This window comes from Miscanthus floridulus, chromosome 9 (assembly GCF_019320115.1).
Source record: "Miscanthus floridulus cultivar M001 chromosome 9, ASM1932011v1, whole genome shotgun sequence".
Lineage (NCBI taxonomy): Eukaryota > Viridiplantae > Streptophyta > Magnoliopsida > Poales > Poaceae > Miscanthus > Miscanthus floridulus.
Genome location: NC_089588.1, coordinates 94,121,551 through 94,139,787, shown reverse-complemented (window position 1 = coordinate 94,139,787; position 18,237 = coordinate 94,121,551). Strand labels below are relative to the sequence as shown.

The 18,237-nt window shown below is 45.7% G+C and overlaps 1 protein-coding gene across 1 annotated transcript; it reads right to left on the bottom strand.

Annotated features, from left to right (window-relative positions):
* Positions 1–1,497: 1,497 nt before the first annotated feature.
* LOC136480314 (uncharacterized) lies at positions 1,498–2,010 on the bottom strand. Its single transcript, XM_066477898.1, has one exon. The coding sequence runs from the start codon at positions 2,008–2,010 to the stop codon at positions 1,498–1,500; it is 513 nt and encodes a 170-aa protein (XP_066333995.1).
* Between the last annotated feature and the right edge of the window lie 16,227 nt (positions 2,011–18,237).

Sequence of the window (18,237 nt, the reverse complement as noted above, 5' to 3'; positions counted from 1 at the left end):
GTGTGCCACTGAGACATACTTGACTAAGATGTATCTTTCATCATAGAAATCCTAGAAGTCACTGCCGGTGAATGTGGACCCAAGGTCGGTGATGATGTTGTTCGGTAGACCAAACCAGTGGATGAAAGGTCGTCTCCAATCGTTGCTAGGACCAAGGACCACTGGGACTATCTACTTGGCAGGTGGTTTTTCTTCAACATCTTCTTGTTCTTGCTTGATGGAAGGAGCCACAAGGTCCTGGACGAACACTCTGGCTAGAACATCGGCCCGGTTTGATCCTATCTTTGACAGTTCATCAGCTGCTTGATTATTGGCTCAGACGATGTGGTGGTATTTGATGCCATAGAACTTGTTTCTAACTTTCTTATCATGGCATAGTAAGCGTCCATCTTCTCACTGGTGCAATTCCAGTCTTTGTTGAGCTAATTGATCATGAGTGCGGAGTCGCCATACACCTAGAGGCATTTAATGTCAAGCTCGACAGCTATACAGAGACCATGAAGTGCCGCTTCATATTCAGCAGTATTGTTGGAAGCTAGGAAGTGTAGGCGGAGAACATAGCAAAGCTTATCCCCTGATGGTGAGATGAAATATATGCCTGCCCTAGCACCGTTGAGGCTGAGAGACCCATTGAAGTACATGGTCCAGTGTGCGAGGTGGTCGACCAGGATAGGAGTCTACATATCTGTCCACTCGGCGATGAAATCAACGATTGCTTGCGACTTGATCATGTGGTGGGGCCTAAAATCGATGGTATAGGTGCCGAGCTCGACTGCCCATTTGATGATGTAGCCACTGGCTTCCTTATTGCGGAGAATGTCATCGAGCGGGTACTCCATGACTACCGCTATGTGGTAGGAATCGAAGTACTAGTGGAGCTTCTGGGATGTGACAAGGATGGCATACAATAGCTTGTGGACTTGCGGGTAGTGAGTCTTAGAATTGTTTAAGACCTCACTGATGAAGTAGACTAGGCACTGGACTTTGTATGCATGGTTGTCCTCTTCTCGCTCAACGATGATGGTGGTGCTGACTACCTGGTTGGTTGATGCGATATACATTAGCAGGATCTCATCCTTCTGGGTGGCAGTCATGATTGGAGGTGCGGTGAGGAACCGCTTGAGCTCAGTGAATGCCTTGTCAGCATCTTCTAACTAGACAAATTTCTCTTGAGCTTTAACTAGCTTGAAGAAGAGGAGTCCCTTTTTGCCTAGGTAGGATATGAAATGACTTAAAGCCACCATGCACCCTGTTAGCTTCTGGACGTCTTTGACGTAGGTTGGTGGCTTCATGTTGGTCATCACCGCTATATTCTCTGGGTTGGCTTTGATGCCATAGCGACTAATGATGTTTCCTAGTAGTATACCAGACGGAACACAAAAAATACACATGGTGGGATTTAGCTCTCATCGATACACATTCAATGCTTTAAAAACTTCGGTGAGGTCGGTGATGGCAGCTTTGTCTGCCTCTAGAGCTCTCTAGATGATTTTCATGCTAGGGGTTGCGATCATCATGACAGCGATCATGATCATCATGACAGTCATCGCTGCAGTGATTGTGATCGTCGTAACATCTGTCTTCGTGATGAGTGGAGCGGGCAGCCCGTTCGGCTTCTTTGGCATTGGCGTATCCGTTCACCATTTGTATCAGCTTGCCGATGGTGGTGGGCCTCTTGCGGTATAGCTTGCTGCAAAGCTGCTCATGTCGGAGCCCTTTGGTGAAGGCAGCGATGGCCTCAGCATTGGTGATGTTGGGGATGGAGTTTCTTGTCTCCGAGAAGCGCCTAATGAAGTCACGCAGAGATTCCTTGAAGGACTGATGAAGCTTTTCCAAGTCATACTTGGTGCTAGGCTGCTCGCATGTAGCCATGTAGTTGTCGGTGAAGACTTTCTTGAGGTCATCCCAAGAATAGATGGAGTTCTCCTGCAAGCTATGGAGCCAATTATTTACAGACTGGTTAAGCATGACAGGAAGGTAGTTTGCCATGACGTCCTCATCTCCGCCCATGGCTTTTATGGCGATCTCGTATAGAGTTAGGTACTAAGTGGGGTTGGCCTTTCCATCGTAGGTATTGACACCAATGACCTTGAAGCCCACTCGCCACTGGATGGCTCGGAGCCTCTCCATAAAGGGGCAAAGTCTCGATGCGCTGGCGGGGAGTGGTGCTTGGTGAGTAGCAAATCCTTCGTGTTCAGCATTGAATTACCAGCGATGCTCCATCTCTGCTTCGTAGCATGTGGACCAACTATTTTTGATGTGGCCATGGGCATCTATACTGACATTAAGGTGATCATGAAGGTCACGAGGAGTGGGCTAATTGACCTCCTGGTTGTGGTTGCCGCCCTGACCTCCCTAGGACTTGGTGGGCAGGCGTCTTGGCATGAATAGGCTTCATAGTTGCCCCTGGATCATCTGTAGAGGTAGGGGCCTCTAGCCTTAGGTCGGGGGGGCATCAGCACCATGATGTTGGCCTCCTACGTCATGGCGGGAGTGGTGGATATGAGCCGATGTAGTGGAGTAAGATGGTGCATCATTCCAGAACTCATTGAGCTAGACTTGTGCAGCTATGATGTGAGCATAGAACTTAACCTCTTGAGTGTGAGGGAGTTTGTTGAGCTCGTTGAAAGCGACATCGATATTGGTGCTTGGAGTCGATAGACTGGCTGGTCGCCAACCATGTCAAATGCCTCTTCCAGATTACATTGATGGCAGGGCGGGCCATGGACATCTTCATCGGCCTTAGGGGCCGCTTCTGCTTCTTGGTGATGTTGGCGATCGGCGTTCTTCGCTAGATGAGCATCGCACTCTTTAGCGGTTTCACCCTCCTTGGTAACACTATCGTGGCTGATGTGGAAAATCATGCCCCCAAACCCTAGAGGGAAAGTAGGGCAGCTCGATAGGGTCCTGGTCGAGCCCTTAGAAGAATCGTCATGGCATTCGTCCAAGACCCGGTGAAGAGATTTGGTCAGAAGAAGGGAATCCTCTAAGAGCTAATGAATGGCCACCATGTTGACCATGGCGCGAGCTAACCTGGGTCAGTTGGGTCAATCATGTAGAGGTCGGTGATGTGATTGCGTTCAACGTGGTTAGAGAAGAGCTGGTGGATGGCATTCTAATACATAGATCCTACACCCTCCATCCCGAAGGGGTAGGGCCTCGGCAGGTTCTCCATCATGGCTTCATAGTTATCCAAGCGAAGGTCAGTGACGGGAAGTGGTTGGCACCGCACCGTGCACCCTTCTAGAGTAGCCATGATCACCAGATCAGAATCTATCCTCCTTGCACGGTGTGACTGAGCAGGTCACTCGATCGCTGTGGCTTGGTGATCTTGGAGCATAGGAAAATCATCGCTCGCTCTAGATTGAGCTAGGGCTGAATCTACGATGAGCTGGCATTCTGTTAGGCGATCTATGATCCAATCAATGGATGTGATCAGGTCGTCGTTGCTGATGGATCTCCTGATCCAGCGATGTGATGCCGGGACCAAAGATGTCATTGCTAGTGTCACCATGATCAGTGCAGGGGGTCCTACACCACCTCCACGATCTCCCTGTTGTCATCGGGGCCGATGACCTAGGTCATGGATCCGACCATGAAGATCTGGCCTGGCTCGATGGGGGCCATGGAGCTTGGGAAGGTGACCATCTGGCTCACCATGGATTTGTCATGCACACCCTCTTCTTGGTGTGCCACTATCGACAAAATCTGGTCAGCAATCTACTGAGGGGTATGCCCATAGTAGTAAATGAATCGGTGGTGGTGCGCATGAGGAAACCAGATGGTGACACAGAACACAAGAGATAACGATTAGATAGGTTCATGCCATCGGCTTGACGTAATACCCTACGTCCTATGTCTTTGTGGATTGTATTCCATGTGCTCAGATGAAAGCGAGGAGGGTCCCTACCCACCTTATATAGCTTGGGGGTAAGGTTACAGATCGGTTATTTCTATTCTAATCAGTTTACAAGACAGGAAGCTATAGATCATACAATATCTATCATATCCAAGCCAATTTCATAGATCACCGAGGATCTTCACATTGCCTTATGAAGCATGTCGTCCTATGGCATACCGTGTGTTGCGTTGTCCTATGAGCTGGGCCTCGACCAGTGGCGCGACTCATGCATAGTCTTGTGGGCTAGGCCTCTCCTAGCGGCTTGGCCCACGTGGAGCTTTGTGTGTACCGAGGGTCATACCCCCACAAGGCCCCTAGTGGGTTTTGGTGATTAATTATGATGTAAGATTATTGTGACTAACGTGTGTTTTGCATAGGTAATTTTTGTTAGGTCATGATAATGGCGAATGTTTGTGCAATCAATGGTTTTCATGCCCCTATCGATGGAATTTGTTTCGGTTTTCAAAGGATGGATGACAAGGTTAATAATGGACTAGTTCTAAGTGTCATTAGGTGTTGAGAGACACTTAGAAGTAGTTTAGGACTTTGTTTTTTCCTTTAGCCATACTATTAAAGGGGGGTATGAACTAGTAGCTTGATCTATGTGAGTCTATTGGTTTAGGCGTGGTGCACACTTGTCAAACTTAGCACTAGGTAGCTCATGGACAACCCAAAGATCATTTGAGGTCAACTTCATCCACAAAGTATCTCGAATTGGAAGTGAATGGAAGGTTGAATGGCTGACCGGACATTGATGATAATGGGACCGGACGCATCGGGTCTAGTCAGTGTAGCATAGCGTAGAGAAGGGCGCAAAGACCGATCAGACGCTGGAGCAAGGCCAGGACTAGACACACCAATGTGCCTATAGCAGTATTAACTTCAATCTCGAAGGATGACCAGATGCTGGATGGATGTGACCGGACTTTGAATGCTAGTGAGTCCAGTCAAGAACAGAGAGGGTCTAGAGACCTAGTTTTAAGACCGAACGCATCCGGTGGGTATGGACCAGACTCTGCCTGGAGTCTGATCACAATAATGGCTCTCTCTGACATGTGACGCCATGTAGCCATTGTCTACTAACCAGACACGTTGGGTCACTTTGATAGGTGCGTCCGATCACTACTGAAAATGCTGAGTTGGACCCCAACGGGTATGTTTTGAAGAGGGGAGTATAAATACTTCTCCCACTCATCCAATTCAGTCCTCTTGCTCATTTGTTCAGCTAAGAAATAACTTTGGAGTTCAAGGGCATCCAAGAGCCTAGTGGGCTGATTGAGATTTGATAATCCAAGATTAAGTACCTCATTAGTGCATAGGGAGCAACAACTGTGCATCCACCTTCCTCACTAGGCTTGTCATGGTCAAGTGAGAGTTTGTGCTTGTTACTCTTGGTGATTGCCATCACCTAGATGACTTGGTGGTGATTGGAAGCTTGGTGATCATCCAGTGGAGCATATGGATGACTCAAGTCATGTTGTGAGGGGTTGTGGGCGATTCACCATGATGGAGTGTCAAAGAATCAGCATGTAGAGAGCACTTGATCCTTGTGTGTATCAAGGGGAGCTACACCCTTGCATGGGTGCTCCAATGAGAACTAGTAGGGAGTGGTGACTCTCTAAGGCTTATAGAGTCACCCACTAGGATCCATGAGATTTGCTATGGAGAGATAGATCCACTAAGATGCCTCACGGCGGAGTGGTACCCCCTACAGACATAGTGAGGGCTTGCTTTTGGGAGCCATTTAGAGAGGGATCAAGCCGCACTACACATGACCTTACACCTACGACTCGTCTCCTAAATGAGGCCATGAGGAGGACTTTGCTTCCTAGGAGTGGCTACCATGAAGGGTTGACATGTATTCTCAGCTATGGTTAGTGCATCACATGATCTCTTAGACTGCATTTGATGTATGGGATGTGATACTCTCAGAGATAGAGGACACTTTAGCTACCATATGCTCATTGGATTTGTTTCATACTTTTTCAAAGAGATTGATGGACTAGCTGAGGCATTAGTAGTAGCCCTTCATGATTCTCCTACAGTGTTTACTGACTACGACATGCGCCAGCTGATGGGTCATAGTCAAGGGAATAGGGCAGCGAGGCAACCACGCTAGAGACTAGCTATTCCTGAGATAGAGGCCAAGCAGGATGAGGCCATTAGAGGAGTGGCAAAGTGAGAGCTTGCAGATCTCGAGGCATAGTAGGATGATCCAGCACTTGACGATCTTCCCTCTAACAGCTCGGATAAGGACTACCAGCTGATTCCTTAGATGCCTATAGGAGCACATGACAGAGAGGCTAGTGGTTCTACCTTAGCTCCACCTCAGCCATAGTAGGTAGTCCCTACCTTGATAGCCATACTTGAGAGGATGCAGCAGGACTAGACAGTTTAGGCATAGGCCATGGCAGTAGCTATTGCTCAGATGCAGAGATGGCAGGATTAGTTCCAGTAGCAGCAGGTCATTTAGTAGAAGCTCCTATCCTTTTAGCAGATGACTTTTGGTTCCATGGAGCATGTTCTTCAAGCAACAAGAATGGATCCCTATTAGCCTAGCAGCAGCGTTGCTGTCGACAATTATTACTACCCTAGTGACTCTAGCAATACAACCTAGCGGGCTTTAGAGTCAAGGACAACCGACTACATAGTTTGCCTCGCCCTCCCAATAGGTCTCTCAGTGGTTCGCTTCTCAAGGGACAAGGTAGGCTCAGGGTTTCACTCTGATTGTCATAGGTGCTCCTACTCAGTCTAAGTCAGTGCTAGTGATAGACACACTATTTTCCAGGTGATTGGCTGCTACCTTTAGTGAGCTCATAGGTCAGCCCACACTTCCTAAGTTTTTGGTGCCTATTTCTTCTACTGCAGTAGCTCCAGTTATAGGGACTACACACTTCCATCTTCAATTGCTTCTTTAGAGCTAGTGGCTCCTATTCTTCTAGTGATAGCTACTAAGTCCAACAGTCATGCTATAGCTTTAGCATGTACCTCTCAGCTAGCCGACTCAGTTACTAAGATCGCAGAGCAGACCCAAACTGCTTCAGTTGTAGCTTCAGGGTCAAAGGGTCAGCCTCAGCTTGCTCCAGTAGGTTTGATAGTTCTGAGGCTAGAGTCAGATGATGATGCCACTCAGCGCCTGACTCGCCTGCTCCGATCCCGCCGACCGACCCTTAAGTTTTGGTGCTTCACACCAAAGGGGTAGAGGGAGCAAGTATGTTAGACTTAGGGGGAGCATGTGAGATGGACTTGTTCTTTTGCGTGCTACTTTCATGCATATTGAAAGGATCAAGATGCCCAAGAGGGGGAGGTGAATTGGGCTAATTCTAAAATTCTTTGCAATAATTAAACCCTACGGTTAGCCCACTTCACCTCTTGTGCCTAGAAAGTGTTTCTATTGTTCTAACGCACAAAAGTTTAGCAACCTATGTTCCAATCCTACTCTAGCATGTCAATTCTATGAATGTAAAGACAAGAATTGAATTGCTCAAAGTAAATGCTTAAAGTAAAGAGAGAAGGAGGAACACGGCGATGTTTTGCCGAAGGTATCGGAGAGTCGCCACTCCCCACTAGTCCTCGTTGGAGCACCCACGCAAGGGTGTAGCTCACCCTTGATCCGCACAAGGATCAAGTGCTCTCTACAGGGTTGATTCTTCGACACTCCATGCGGTGAATCACCCACAACCGCTCACAACTTGAGTTGGGTCATCCACAAGCTCCGTGATGATCACCAAGCTCCCAATCACCACCAAGCCGTCTAGGTGATGGCGATCACCAAGAGTAACAAGCACGAACTCTCACTTGACCACTGACAAGCCTAATGAGAAGGGTGGATGCACACTTTGCTACTCTTGCTTTCACTAATGAGGCCTCTCTCTTGGATTCTCAAATCTCAATCACCTCACTAGGACCTTGCTCTTCTTGGCACTCTCAAGGGTGTTTCTCAGCTGTTGGAATGAGCAAAAGTGATCCCTTGAGTGAATAGAGGAAGTATTTATAACCCCTCATTCAAAACGAACCATTATGTGCCACTGCGGGGTGACCGGACGCTCCGGTCGGTTGTCCCCGCCACCGAGCAGTTAAGTTGTGACCGGACTCTGTCCAGCATTCGGTCCGCACTGACTAGACTTGTCCGGTCACAAAAACTGCCCTTTGGAAGCTTACTGATGTTGACTGGACTCTAGCACCCAGCGGCCAGTCACTTTGCTGCTCAGCGTCCGGTCAGTAGCTGGAACTTGACCAGCGTCTGGTGAGCACTGACCGGACACGTTCGATCAGGATTCTCCCTCTTTGGGACCTTACTAGAGTTAACCGAGCTCTGGCACCCAGAGTCCGGTCACATTTCACTCTGCGTCTGGTCACATCCACACAACTTCACCTTGATCAAATGAACTGACCGAACTCTGCACCAGCGTCCGGTCACAACCGGAAACCAGCGTCCGGTCAGCATTTGACCCTCCATTCACTTCCAACTCGCAATCATATGTGAATGAAGTTTGCTCCAATTGATCTAAGGGCTTTTTAGGAGCTACCTAGTGCTAGATTTAACAAGTGTGCACCACACCTAACCCACTAGACTCACCTAGGTCAAGCTACCCATCCATACCCCCCTTAATAGTATGGCCAAAGGAAAAACAAAGTCCTAAACTACTCTAAGTGTCTCTTCAACTACCAAATCGACACTTAGAACTAGTCCATCCTTAACCTTGTCAGTCCATCCTTTGAAAAACCGAAAATGATTTCCATCGTAGGGGCATGACAACCATGATTGCCCAATCAATTGATCATTACCATGACCTAACTTAATTGCATCTGCAAAACACACGTTAGTCACAGTAATCTCGTATTGTCATTAATCACTGAAACCCAACTAGGGGCCTAGATGCTTTCAATCTCCCCCTTTTTGGTGATTGATGACAATACAACCACGAGTATGTAAAAAGAGATGAGGTTTTCAACATGCTTGGTTCATATAAGCTTTTGACAACAAGAACAAAAGAGTTAGGCAAGCTTATATGACCCAAGCCAACATGATGTACTCAATAGATATGAAATAAGCATGAGTACAAGTAATAAAGCTTATTTGCATCAGAGTAAAGCACAGAAGCAAAGGAAATGAGCATAATCAAGTGATATGACATATAAATAATTCAAAGTAGAGGGCACAAATGTCACGTATCACATAAATATCATGATCACATTAATATCACGATTATGATCACACTTATGTAGGTCAATGCATAATAGTAAAAACATGAATGCATAAAAATGTATCACACATAGAAAACCAAATATAATAACTAAGCTCCCCCAAGATATGTCATCCCCCCTAAGTCTATCATACTCGATCCCTCTCCCCCTTTAGCGTCAAACACCAAAACCTATGGGTTGGTCAGTGGGGCTGCAGTGGATGAGTCAGGTGCTGAGGTGCGAGGAGCAAGCTAGAATTGTGTGCCATCATCATCTGATCCTGAGCTCTGAGCTATATGACCCTTTGTAGCTGGAAGCGATGCTGAAGTAGTCTGATTCAGATCTGGAACTGGTGTGGCCTGAGACTCTGCAGGTATCACTGAAGTAGGCGGCTCTGATGACGCAACTAAGTAAGGGAGTGTCTCTGTAGTCCTAGTAATAGGAGCAACTATGGAAGGACTAGGGACATGTAGATATGGCAGAGTAGGCTGCCCTATCAACTCACTAAAGGTAGCACCAAGGCTCCTAGAGACTGAGGTATCTAGCACAAGCAGCGAGGAAGTCTAAGCTGGTGTGAAGCGCATCTATAGAGGTGTGAATTGTGGAGCTAGCATTGGCGAGGCAAACCACTAGGACTCCTACTCTGTAGGTGAAGGAAACTGTGCCACTGGCTGTCCTTGACTTTGAAGCCCACTAGGCTGTAAAGCTGGAGTCATAGAAGTGGTGGCAGGCTGACCGATCTAGGGTGAAGGCTGTGGCAGTGGAGCCCCAATAGAAGAAACTACATGCTGCATAAATCCAAGTAACTACTACTGCATGAGGAGCAACTGCTGATGCATGGCCTGCTGCTGCTGCTATATAGCCTGCTGCTGCTGCTGTTGGATCGCCTACTGCTGTCGCTGGAACTCATCCTTTCTGGCTTGAAACTGTGCAAATGTAGCTACGGTCTCCTAGGCCTGGTGAGCCTGATCCTATCTCATCCGCTCAAGAATAGCAAGTAGAGTGGGATCTATCTACGGTGCAGGTGGAGCTGAGCTAGAGCTACCGGCTTCATGGTCATGACATTGAGGAGGCATCTGAGGGATATCCTAATAGTTGTCATCTGAACCATCAGTAGGGTCGCTCTCGACCATCCCCTCCTACTGAGCATCTAACTGCTCCTCCTCTATAGCTGCAATGCCCCTGATAGTCTCATCCTACTGGGCTATAGTCTCTAGCACCTCTAGACGATGGCGCGGCTAGCTAGGTGTCCTCACTGCACTATGATAGAGCATCTGTGTCATGTTATAGGCAGGAAACTCTATAGTAGCACCACTGTATTCTGCCAGCATCTCAGGAGGCCTCACTGTAACTACCCTATGAATCAAGAAATGTAATCTAGTGAGCATATGGCAGCTGCTTATGACCTCTAAACCCCTCCATAAGAGTGTCCTCTATCTCTGATAGAATAAGATCCCAAATATCAAACAGCAGTCTGCTGCATCAGAGAGTTTAGGAGGCCATAGCTGAATGCGAGTCAAACCCTCGTGATATCCCATCCTCGTAAGTAGGGTCCTCCTCATGATAGCAATCTAGTAGTCTGGCTATAGGAGTGAGATCCCTGGGTGTCCTGCTTGACCCCTCGCCAAAGGATCTGTGAAGCAATGGTGGACCAAAATCTGTAGGAGGCACAAAATTGCCGTGAGGGCGTCTAGCAGGTGCTGTTTGACCATAACAAACCTCATGTAGCCGAATGGGTTGCTCCTGAAGCCTAAGAATCTCCTTGACCCTAAAGCTCATCAGCCTATAATCTCTACCTCTGAATGCAAAGTGAAGGAATCTATGTTGTGGGTCAATCCAAAGTGTAGCATAGAACTCACGGACCCAAGATGTAAAATATCTGCCTGTCCATCCAAGTAAGTCTGTTAGCCCTGGCAAGTAAGATAGGTAAGGGCGCATATGCTCTCTAGCTGTTGCTACAATGGCCTCAATAGAACAAACCCTCTGAGACTTGAATGCTACCCCTCTATTAAGATATGCATTATAAAAATCCTCCTACAGTGGTGTATAGAAGCCCTCTGATGCACGCTTATCCCTCCTAGGTGGGAACCACTCTTCGAACTGCACAAATCTGAGCTGCTGCACTTGCTTGGCCATGGCGGCCCTCAAATCTAGATGAGTCACTAGAGGCGGACGCTATGGTCTAGGAGGTGGACAAGAACCCCTCCGTTGTGTCTCTGGCCTCGGTGTCACCTGAGTATGGGTACAACTAGAGTGGCAAAGCTATGACTGAGATGTTAGCTCTGTCTCCTCAGCCTGCTCAGCCTACTCTCCCTCCTGAGTCTGCTCTACTGGCTATGGCTCCCCTTAGGCTAAGGCTCCTCCAAAGCAACACGACATCCCTCAAGCATGACAGTCCCAGCTGGACTACCATGACGATGCTCAACCTGCTCAATAGCTGCCCTCTGTGCTGGTGAAAGTTGATCTACAATCTATACTCCACTCCTAGCACCTCCTATCTTTGCACGGTCTGCGGCGGCTGCAGCTGCTGCTGCTCTCTCTATGTCAGCATCTGCATACTTCCCCTTCTTTGTCGCAAGCTTCTTTGACGCCTTGCCTTTCACATCAGTAGGCAAGCAAGGCGGAGGCATCAAATCCTCATCACTTGGACCACCTCCAGTGTTCTTGACACATGCCATCTGGAACAATCTGCTGCGTCGGACAGGAAACAACTACCACTGACACTCCCAAGGCTTGGCCTCGATCCATACTTGCGAGGTTGGCCCCGAGTTGTCTAATAACTACCAATGAGACCTCAACAACACCGACTCGCTGCACGTTAGAATATATCAGATATAAAAATAATTTCAATATACATCTAGAGATATGAAACCCTAAGAAGCAAGCAATAGGTACAAAATTGGAAACAAGGGCTTGCTACCTAATGAACCGGCAAACCAAAGAACAAGGAATAGATCACGGAGAACCACCGGGTCGGCAATTAAGGTTAGGGTTCGAAGAAGTGGCCGATCAATGCAATGTAGGCACTGTGATGGTGATGCTAGCAATGACGGCACTTGGCAAGGGCGCATGCTGCTGAGACATGGGCGCGATGGAGCTAGGGCTTGGGAGCATGGACTGCTGTGGGGTGCGGCAGCGCTAGGGCAGCAGTTATAGGGCAGTGGCAGGGGCACAGATGTGCGGGAGTGATGCTGGCGCGTGGCTAGGGCACGGGCGCAAGGCGAGCGGTGGAGGCATGGCTCGACTACGCGGTGGCATGGGAACGGCGGTGCTTGCTGCGTGGCACGGTGGCTCGGGACAACAAAGTCGGCACAGGCAGGGATGAGGATTAGGTCAGCGGTGCGACGGTTATATGGTGGGTCACCCGTGATTGAATAGGAAACTGAAAAGAGTTCAAAACCTGCATGTCATCTATTGACCGGACGCTCCCATGGCAACGACCGGACACTGCCACCCAGAGTCCGATCGACTCTAGAGAGGTCCAAATCCCCTAGAGTCATGACCGGACATGTCCGATCCCAACTGACCGGACGCAGCCAGAGTTCGGTCGATCCTCTCTTCATCTTTTTGCTTGACCGGACGTAGGATCACCTTCTAACCGGACGCGGGGAGAACACTATTCCAGCGTCCGGTCACTCCTTCGCAGCAACAGTTCACCACATGTGAACTGATCGGACGCTGGACATCAGAGTCCGGTGCAGCGTCCGGTCACTCTTTTTCAGCAAATCTTCAAAGTCCTTCGATGCTGCCTGTTCCCAATCAAGTCCCAACTTCAATAAGACCCAAATAAACACCAATTGGACTGATGTGAGTGACCTCTCTCATAACCCTCAAAATTTTCAAAATATTTTGCCTTAGGCTATAATTCTTTTTAAGAAAATAGGCAATAAAAGGGTGATTGAAGAGAAACTGACAAAACAACATTCATGCATATGCAATGCAATACTTGAAAGTAATTCTAGTTGCTTGTCAAGTTTGATCCAAGGTTAAGCTTCTTCACATGCTTTTCGACAGGTTATCTTAACCATGTTAGACAAGCCCTAAGTGCATTATCATAAAGTAAACATGTTGTATATTACAATGCAATGCAAGGGACAACACAAGCTCATTTTCTAGTGAAGTTGCTAAAATCAAGCACATTGAGCTCATTCCTCAACCGACAAAATGTTGCCTCATCTAGCGGTTTAGTGAAGATATCTGCCAATTGATCCTCGGTCCTTACACCTTCTAATGAAATATCATTCTTAGCAACATGATCTCTAAGAAAGTGATGGATGATATCTATGTGCTTGGTGCGAGAGTGTTGAACCGGATTATTAGCAAGTTTTACCGCACTCTCATTGTCACACAAAAGAGGTACCTTTTCTAGAACTACACCATAGTCTAGCAAAGTTTGCTTTATGTAAAGTATTTGTGCACAACAAGCACCCATGGCAATGTATTCCGCTTCGGCGGTGGACAAAGCCACACTATTTTGCTTCTTGGAGGACCAAGACACAAGTGATCTACCAAGCAAATGGCACCCTCCGGATGTAGCTTTTCTATCAACTTTGCAACCGGCATAATCCGAATCAGAATAGCCAACTAATTCAAATATAGCTCCTTTGGGATACCAAAGGCCAATGCTTGGTGTGTGCTTAAGATACCTAAGGATTCTTTTAACGGCAATCAAATGAGCTTCCTTAGGATTAGCTTGAAATCTAGCACACATACATACACTAAACATGATGTCGGGCCTTAGATGTGGTTAAATATAACAAGCTACCAATCATAGAGCAGTAGAGAGTATTATCAACTGTTTACCTCTCTCATCTAGGTCGAGATGTCCATTAGTTGGCATTGGTGTCTTGATTGGCTTACATTCATCCATTTTGAATCTCTTGAGAAGATCATTAGTATATTTCTCTTGAGAGATGAAAATCCCTTCTCTCATTTGCTTGACTTGAAAACCAAGAAAGAATGTTAGCTCTCCAATCATTGACATCTCGAACTCCTTCAACATCAATTCACCAAACTCTTTGCAAGAATCTTCATTTGATGATCCAAAGATGATATCATCAACATTTACTTAACAAATGAAGATATATCCATCAAGCTTCTTGGTGAATAGTGTGGTGTCAACCTTCCCAATATTGAAGCCCTTCTTGATGAGGAAATCCCAAAGACGCTCATACCAAGCTCTTGGGGCTTGCTTAAGCCCATATAGCACCTTGGACAACCTATAAACATGATTAGGATATCTAGGATCTTCAAACCCGAGAGGTTAATCAACATAGACTAGTTCATTAATAAATCCATTTAAAATGCACTTTTCACATCCATTTGATATAGTTTCATTTCATGATGTGATGCATATGCAAGGAAGATATGAATAGCTTCTAGTCTTGCAACCGGTGCAAAGGTCTCTCCAAAATCCAACCCTTCAACTTGAGAGAACCCCTTTGCAACTAGTCTTGCCTTGTTCCTCACAATAACACCTTGATCATCTTGCTTGTTGCGGAACACCCACTTTGTTCCAATGACTCTTGCACCTTGTGGTCGCTCTTCAAGAGTCCAAACTTTATTGTGGGTGAAGTTGTTCAACTCTTCATGCATGACATTTATCCAATCCGGATCTTGAAGAGCTTCTTCTACCTTAGTAGGCTCAAAGCAAGAGACAAAAGAGTGATGTTCAATAAACGAAAGCAAGCATTTGAGAGCGAGTCATTACTCCCTTTGATGGACTCCCTATGATGAGATCTTGTGGATGAGCTTGTAGTAGAGGTGAATTTCTTCTATCAATCACTTGAGGGGGAGGTTGTGGAGCATCAACATCATGTGCTTGTGTCACCATTTGCTCATGGGAGACATGAGTGTCTTCATTTTCTACTCTCCCATCTTTATCACCATCTTGTGGCACATTTGTTGAAGAAGGTGGATTAATCACTTGCACATCATCTTCATCATCATTAGGCTTGATGTCTCCAACCTAGAATGTTCTTCATAGCCTCCCTCAATGGTTCATCACCTACATCATCAAGATTCTCATGTGCTCCTTGGGAGCCGTTAGATTCATCAAATTCCACATCATATATTTCTTCAACCAAGTCCGGTGGCATGATTAAATACTCTATATGCTTTGGACTTTGATGAGTAACCAACAAGAAAACCAATATCACAACGTCTTTGAAACTTCCCTAGGTGTTGCCTGCTTCTTCTAGATGTAGCATTTGCAACCAAACACCCTAAAGAAGGAGACGTCCGGCTTCTTCCCATTGAGCAACTCATAACATGTCTTGCCAGGAAACTTTTGAGGGAATAGGCGGTTGGATGCATAGCATGCAGTGTTGATAGCTTTTGCCCATAGAACTTTGGGAGTGTTGTACTCATCAAGCATTGTTCTTGCTAGTGTGATCAATGTTCGGTTCTTTCTCTCAACTACACTATTTTGTTGAGGAGTATATGTTGCGGAGACCTCATGCTTGATCCCAACTTCATCACAATAGGCTTTAATGTTTGTGTTGTCAAATTCTTTCCCATTGTCACTTCTAATCTTCTTGAGCTTCACTTCAAACTCATTTTGTGCTCTCTTGGCAAACTTCTTGAAGCATGATGCAACTTTGGATTTGTTATGAAGGAAGAACACCCATGTGTATCTTGAGTAGTCATCAACAATCATAAGACAATAAAGATTTCCTCCCAAACTCTTGTATGTTGTTGGTCCAAATAAATCCATGTGAAGGAGCTCTAGCACTCTTGTTGTTGACATGAAAGCTTTTGTAGGATGAGTATTTGCAACTTGTTTGCCGGCTTGACATGCACTACAAAGCTTGTCATTCTCAAACTTCATATCCTTTCACCTTCTCACCAAATCATTCTTCATTAGCTTCTTGAGTGAGCTCATCCCAACATGAGCAAGTCTTCTATGCCATAGCCACCCAAGTGTTATTTTGGTGAATAGACAAGTCTATAAATTAGCATCTTTGGAGGTGAAGTCCACTAGATATAGGTTGTTGTATCTAAATCTCTTGAATATCACTTGATCATCATCTTTCTTGGATACAACCACTTCCTTCTCGGTAAATAGGCATTGAAAGCCAAGATCACACAATTGTCCAACAAATAGCAAGTTGAAGCTCAATGAAGCAACATATAGCACATTTGAGATTGAATGATCATTTGATATTGCCACTTTGCCTAATCCTTAAACCTTGCCCTTTGAATTATCTCTAAATGTTATTCTTTCTTGTACATCTACTTCTTCATCTAGTGAGGTGAACATACGAGGATCACCGGTCATATGTTGTGTGCAACCACTATCAATTACCCTATGACTTCCACCTGGTCTTGTAGTTCACCTACACACAAGAGATCAAGCTTTAGGAACCCAAACTTGTTGAGGGACCCTTGACTTTCTCAACTAAGTGACTCTGCAACCCAAATTTTCTTAGGCCTATTCTTGTTAGGAGGTCCTAAGAACATAACTTTCATCTTTCCACTAGAGTCCTTTCTAAGCATGTAAAGAGCTTTGAAAGCAAAGGGTCTAGCATGCTTGGGCAAGGGTTGTGGTGGTGGAGTTTGACACTCATGGGCAAAGTGGCCTTCTTGTCCACACTCAAAACACCTCTTTGGCTTTGGCTTTGACTTTGACTTGTGTTGTTGTTGTTGAGCTTGAGCCTTCTTCTCTTGGTTTGCCAAATACCCAATGCCACTTCTATCCATCTTCATGACATGTGTTCATTAGTAGCTCACTTTGAAGATGCTTGCCTCTTGTGAACTTGCTCAATCCAATCTTGAGATGCTCTTTCTCCAACTTGAGCTTCTTATTCTCTTCCTTGAGTGCATCATTATTTTTCTCTTCCTTGAGTTTCTTGTTCTCTTCTTTGAGCTTCTCATTCTCAAGAATCAAATCACCATCATGATCAAGAGTTTCTAGCACTATAGTGTTGGTGGTTTTGAGCTCTTCAAGATCTTTCTTGAGCTTTTCATTATCATGCTTGAGCTTGACATACTCATCATAGTTGTCGGTTTCAACCACTTGCTTGCCTTTGCTACTAGATCCTTGCTCAATGCTCTCAACAATTAAATCATCACATGATGTAGCTATATCAATCTTAACAACATCAGTTAGTAGCATCATGTGGCTCATTGGATAAAAATTCTTGAGCAATAACAAGATTATCATGATTTATCTTGAGAGTTGTATATTCTTCTTTTAGCATATTGTGGCTAGTGATGAGCTCATTATGTATCCTCTCAAGTTTATCATGTTTTTCTTTAAGCTCTTTCTTAGAAGATTTGAGCTCCTTGAGTTTGGATGTCATAGCATCATTTGCTTCTCTAAGCTCAACACTAGCCTTTTTCGCTATATCACATTTAGCTAAAAGAGAATCATTCTTAGCTTCTAGCTTGATCATTCTTAGCTCTAGTCTTTCTAATGATCTTAGTATATTGATTTAGCAATTTAACAAGATCATCATATGAAGGTGATTCATATTCATCTTCATCACTATCACTATCACTATCATCATCATTAGCATGATCATCACCACTACTATCATCATCATTTGATACCTTTGCATTCACCCTTGGCCATAAGGCATAGGTGTGTAGAGGATGATGGCGGTGGTGTCGGTGAAGATGATGAAGAGTCAATCACAATGGCGGCCACCTTCTCATTATCACTATCATCATTAGATGAGCAACTTGATGAATCAATGTCAGTGAGTCAATCACCGACGATGTATGCCTTGCCATTTTTCTTCTTGTGGAAGTCCTTCTTCTTGCCATCTTTCTTCTTGTATGGCTTGTTTTTCTTCTTCTCATCTTCATCACTTGAGTCATCTTTATTGCCCTTGTTCTTCTTCTTGTACTTGTCTTTCTTGGGCTTTGTGCATTGATGTGCTAGATGACCAAGTTCTCCACAATTGTAGCAATCCATCTCGGAGATTGGCTTCCTTCTTGTGCTAGTGAAGAACTTCTTTTTCTTCCCATCAAACTTGATGCCACTCTTGTTGAGCTTCTTTAGCATCTTGGTGGTTCTTCTCACCATGAGAGCAAGACTTGCATCATCAACTTCATCATCACTTGAGCTCTCATACTCAATTCTTGCTTTGCCCTTCTCTTGGCTAGCCTTGAATGCTAAGTCTTTGTCTTTCTTCTTGGTAGAG

Bases quoted from the DNA above. Each gene is read 5' to 3' on its own strand.
- LOC136480314 (XM_066477898.1), bottom strand. From the start codon at position 2,010: ATGGGCGGAGATGAGGACGTCATGGCAAACTACCTTCCTGTCATGCTT.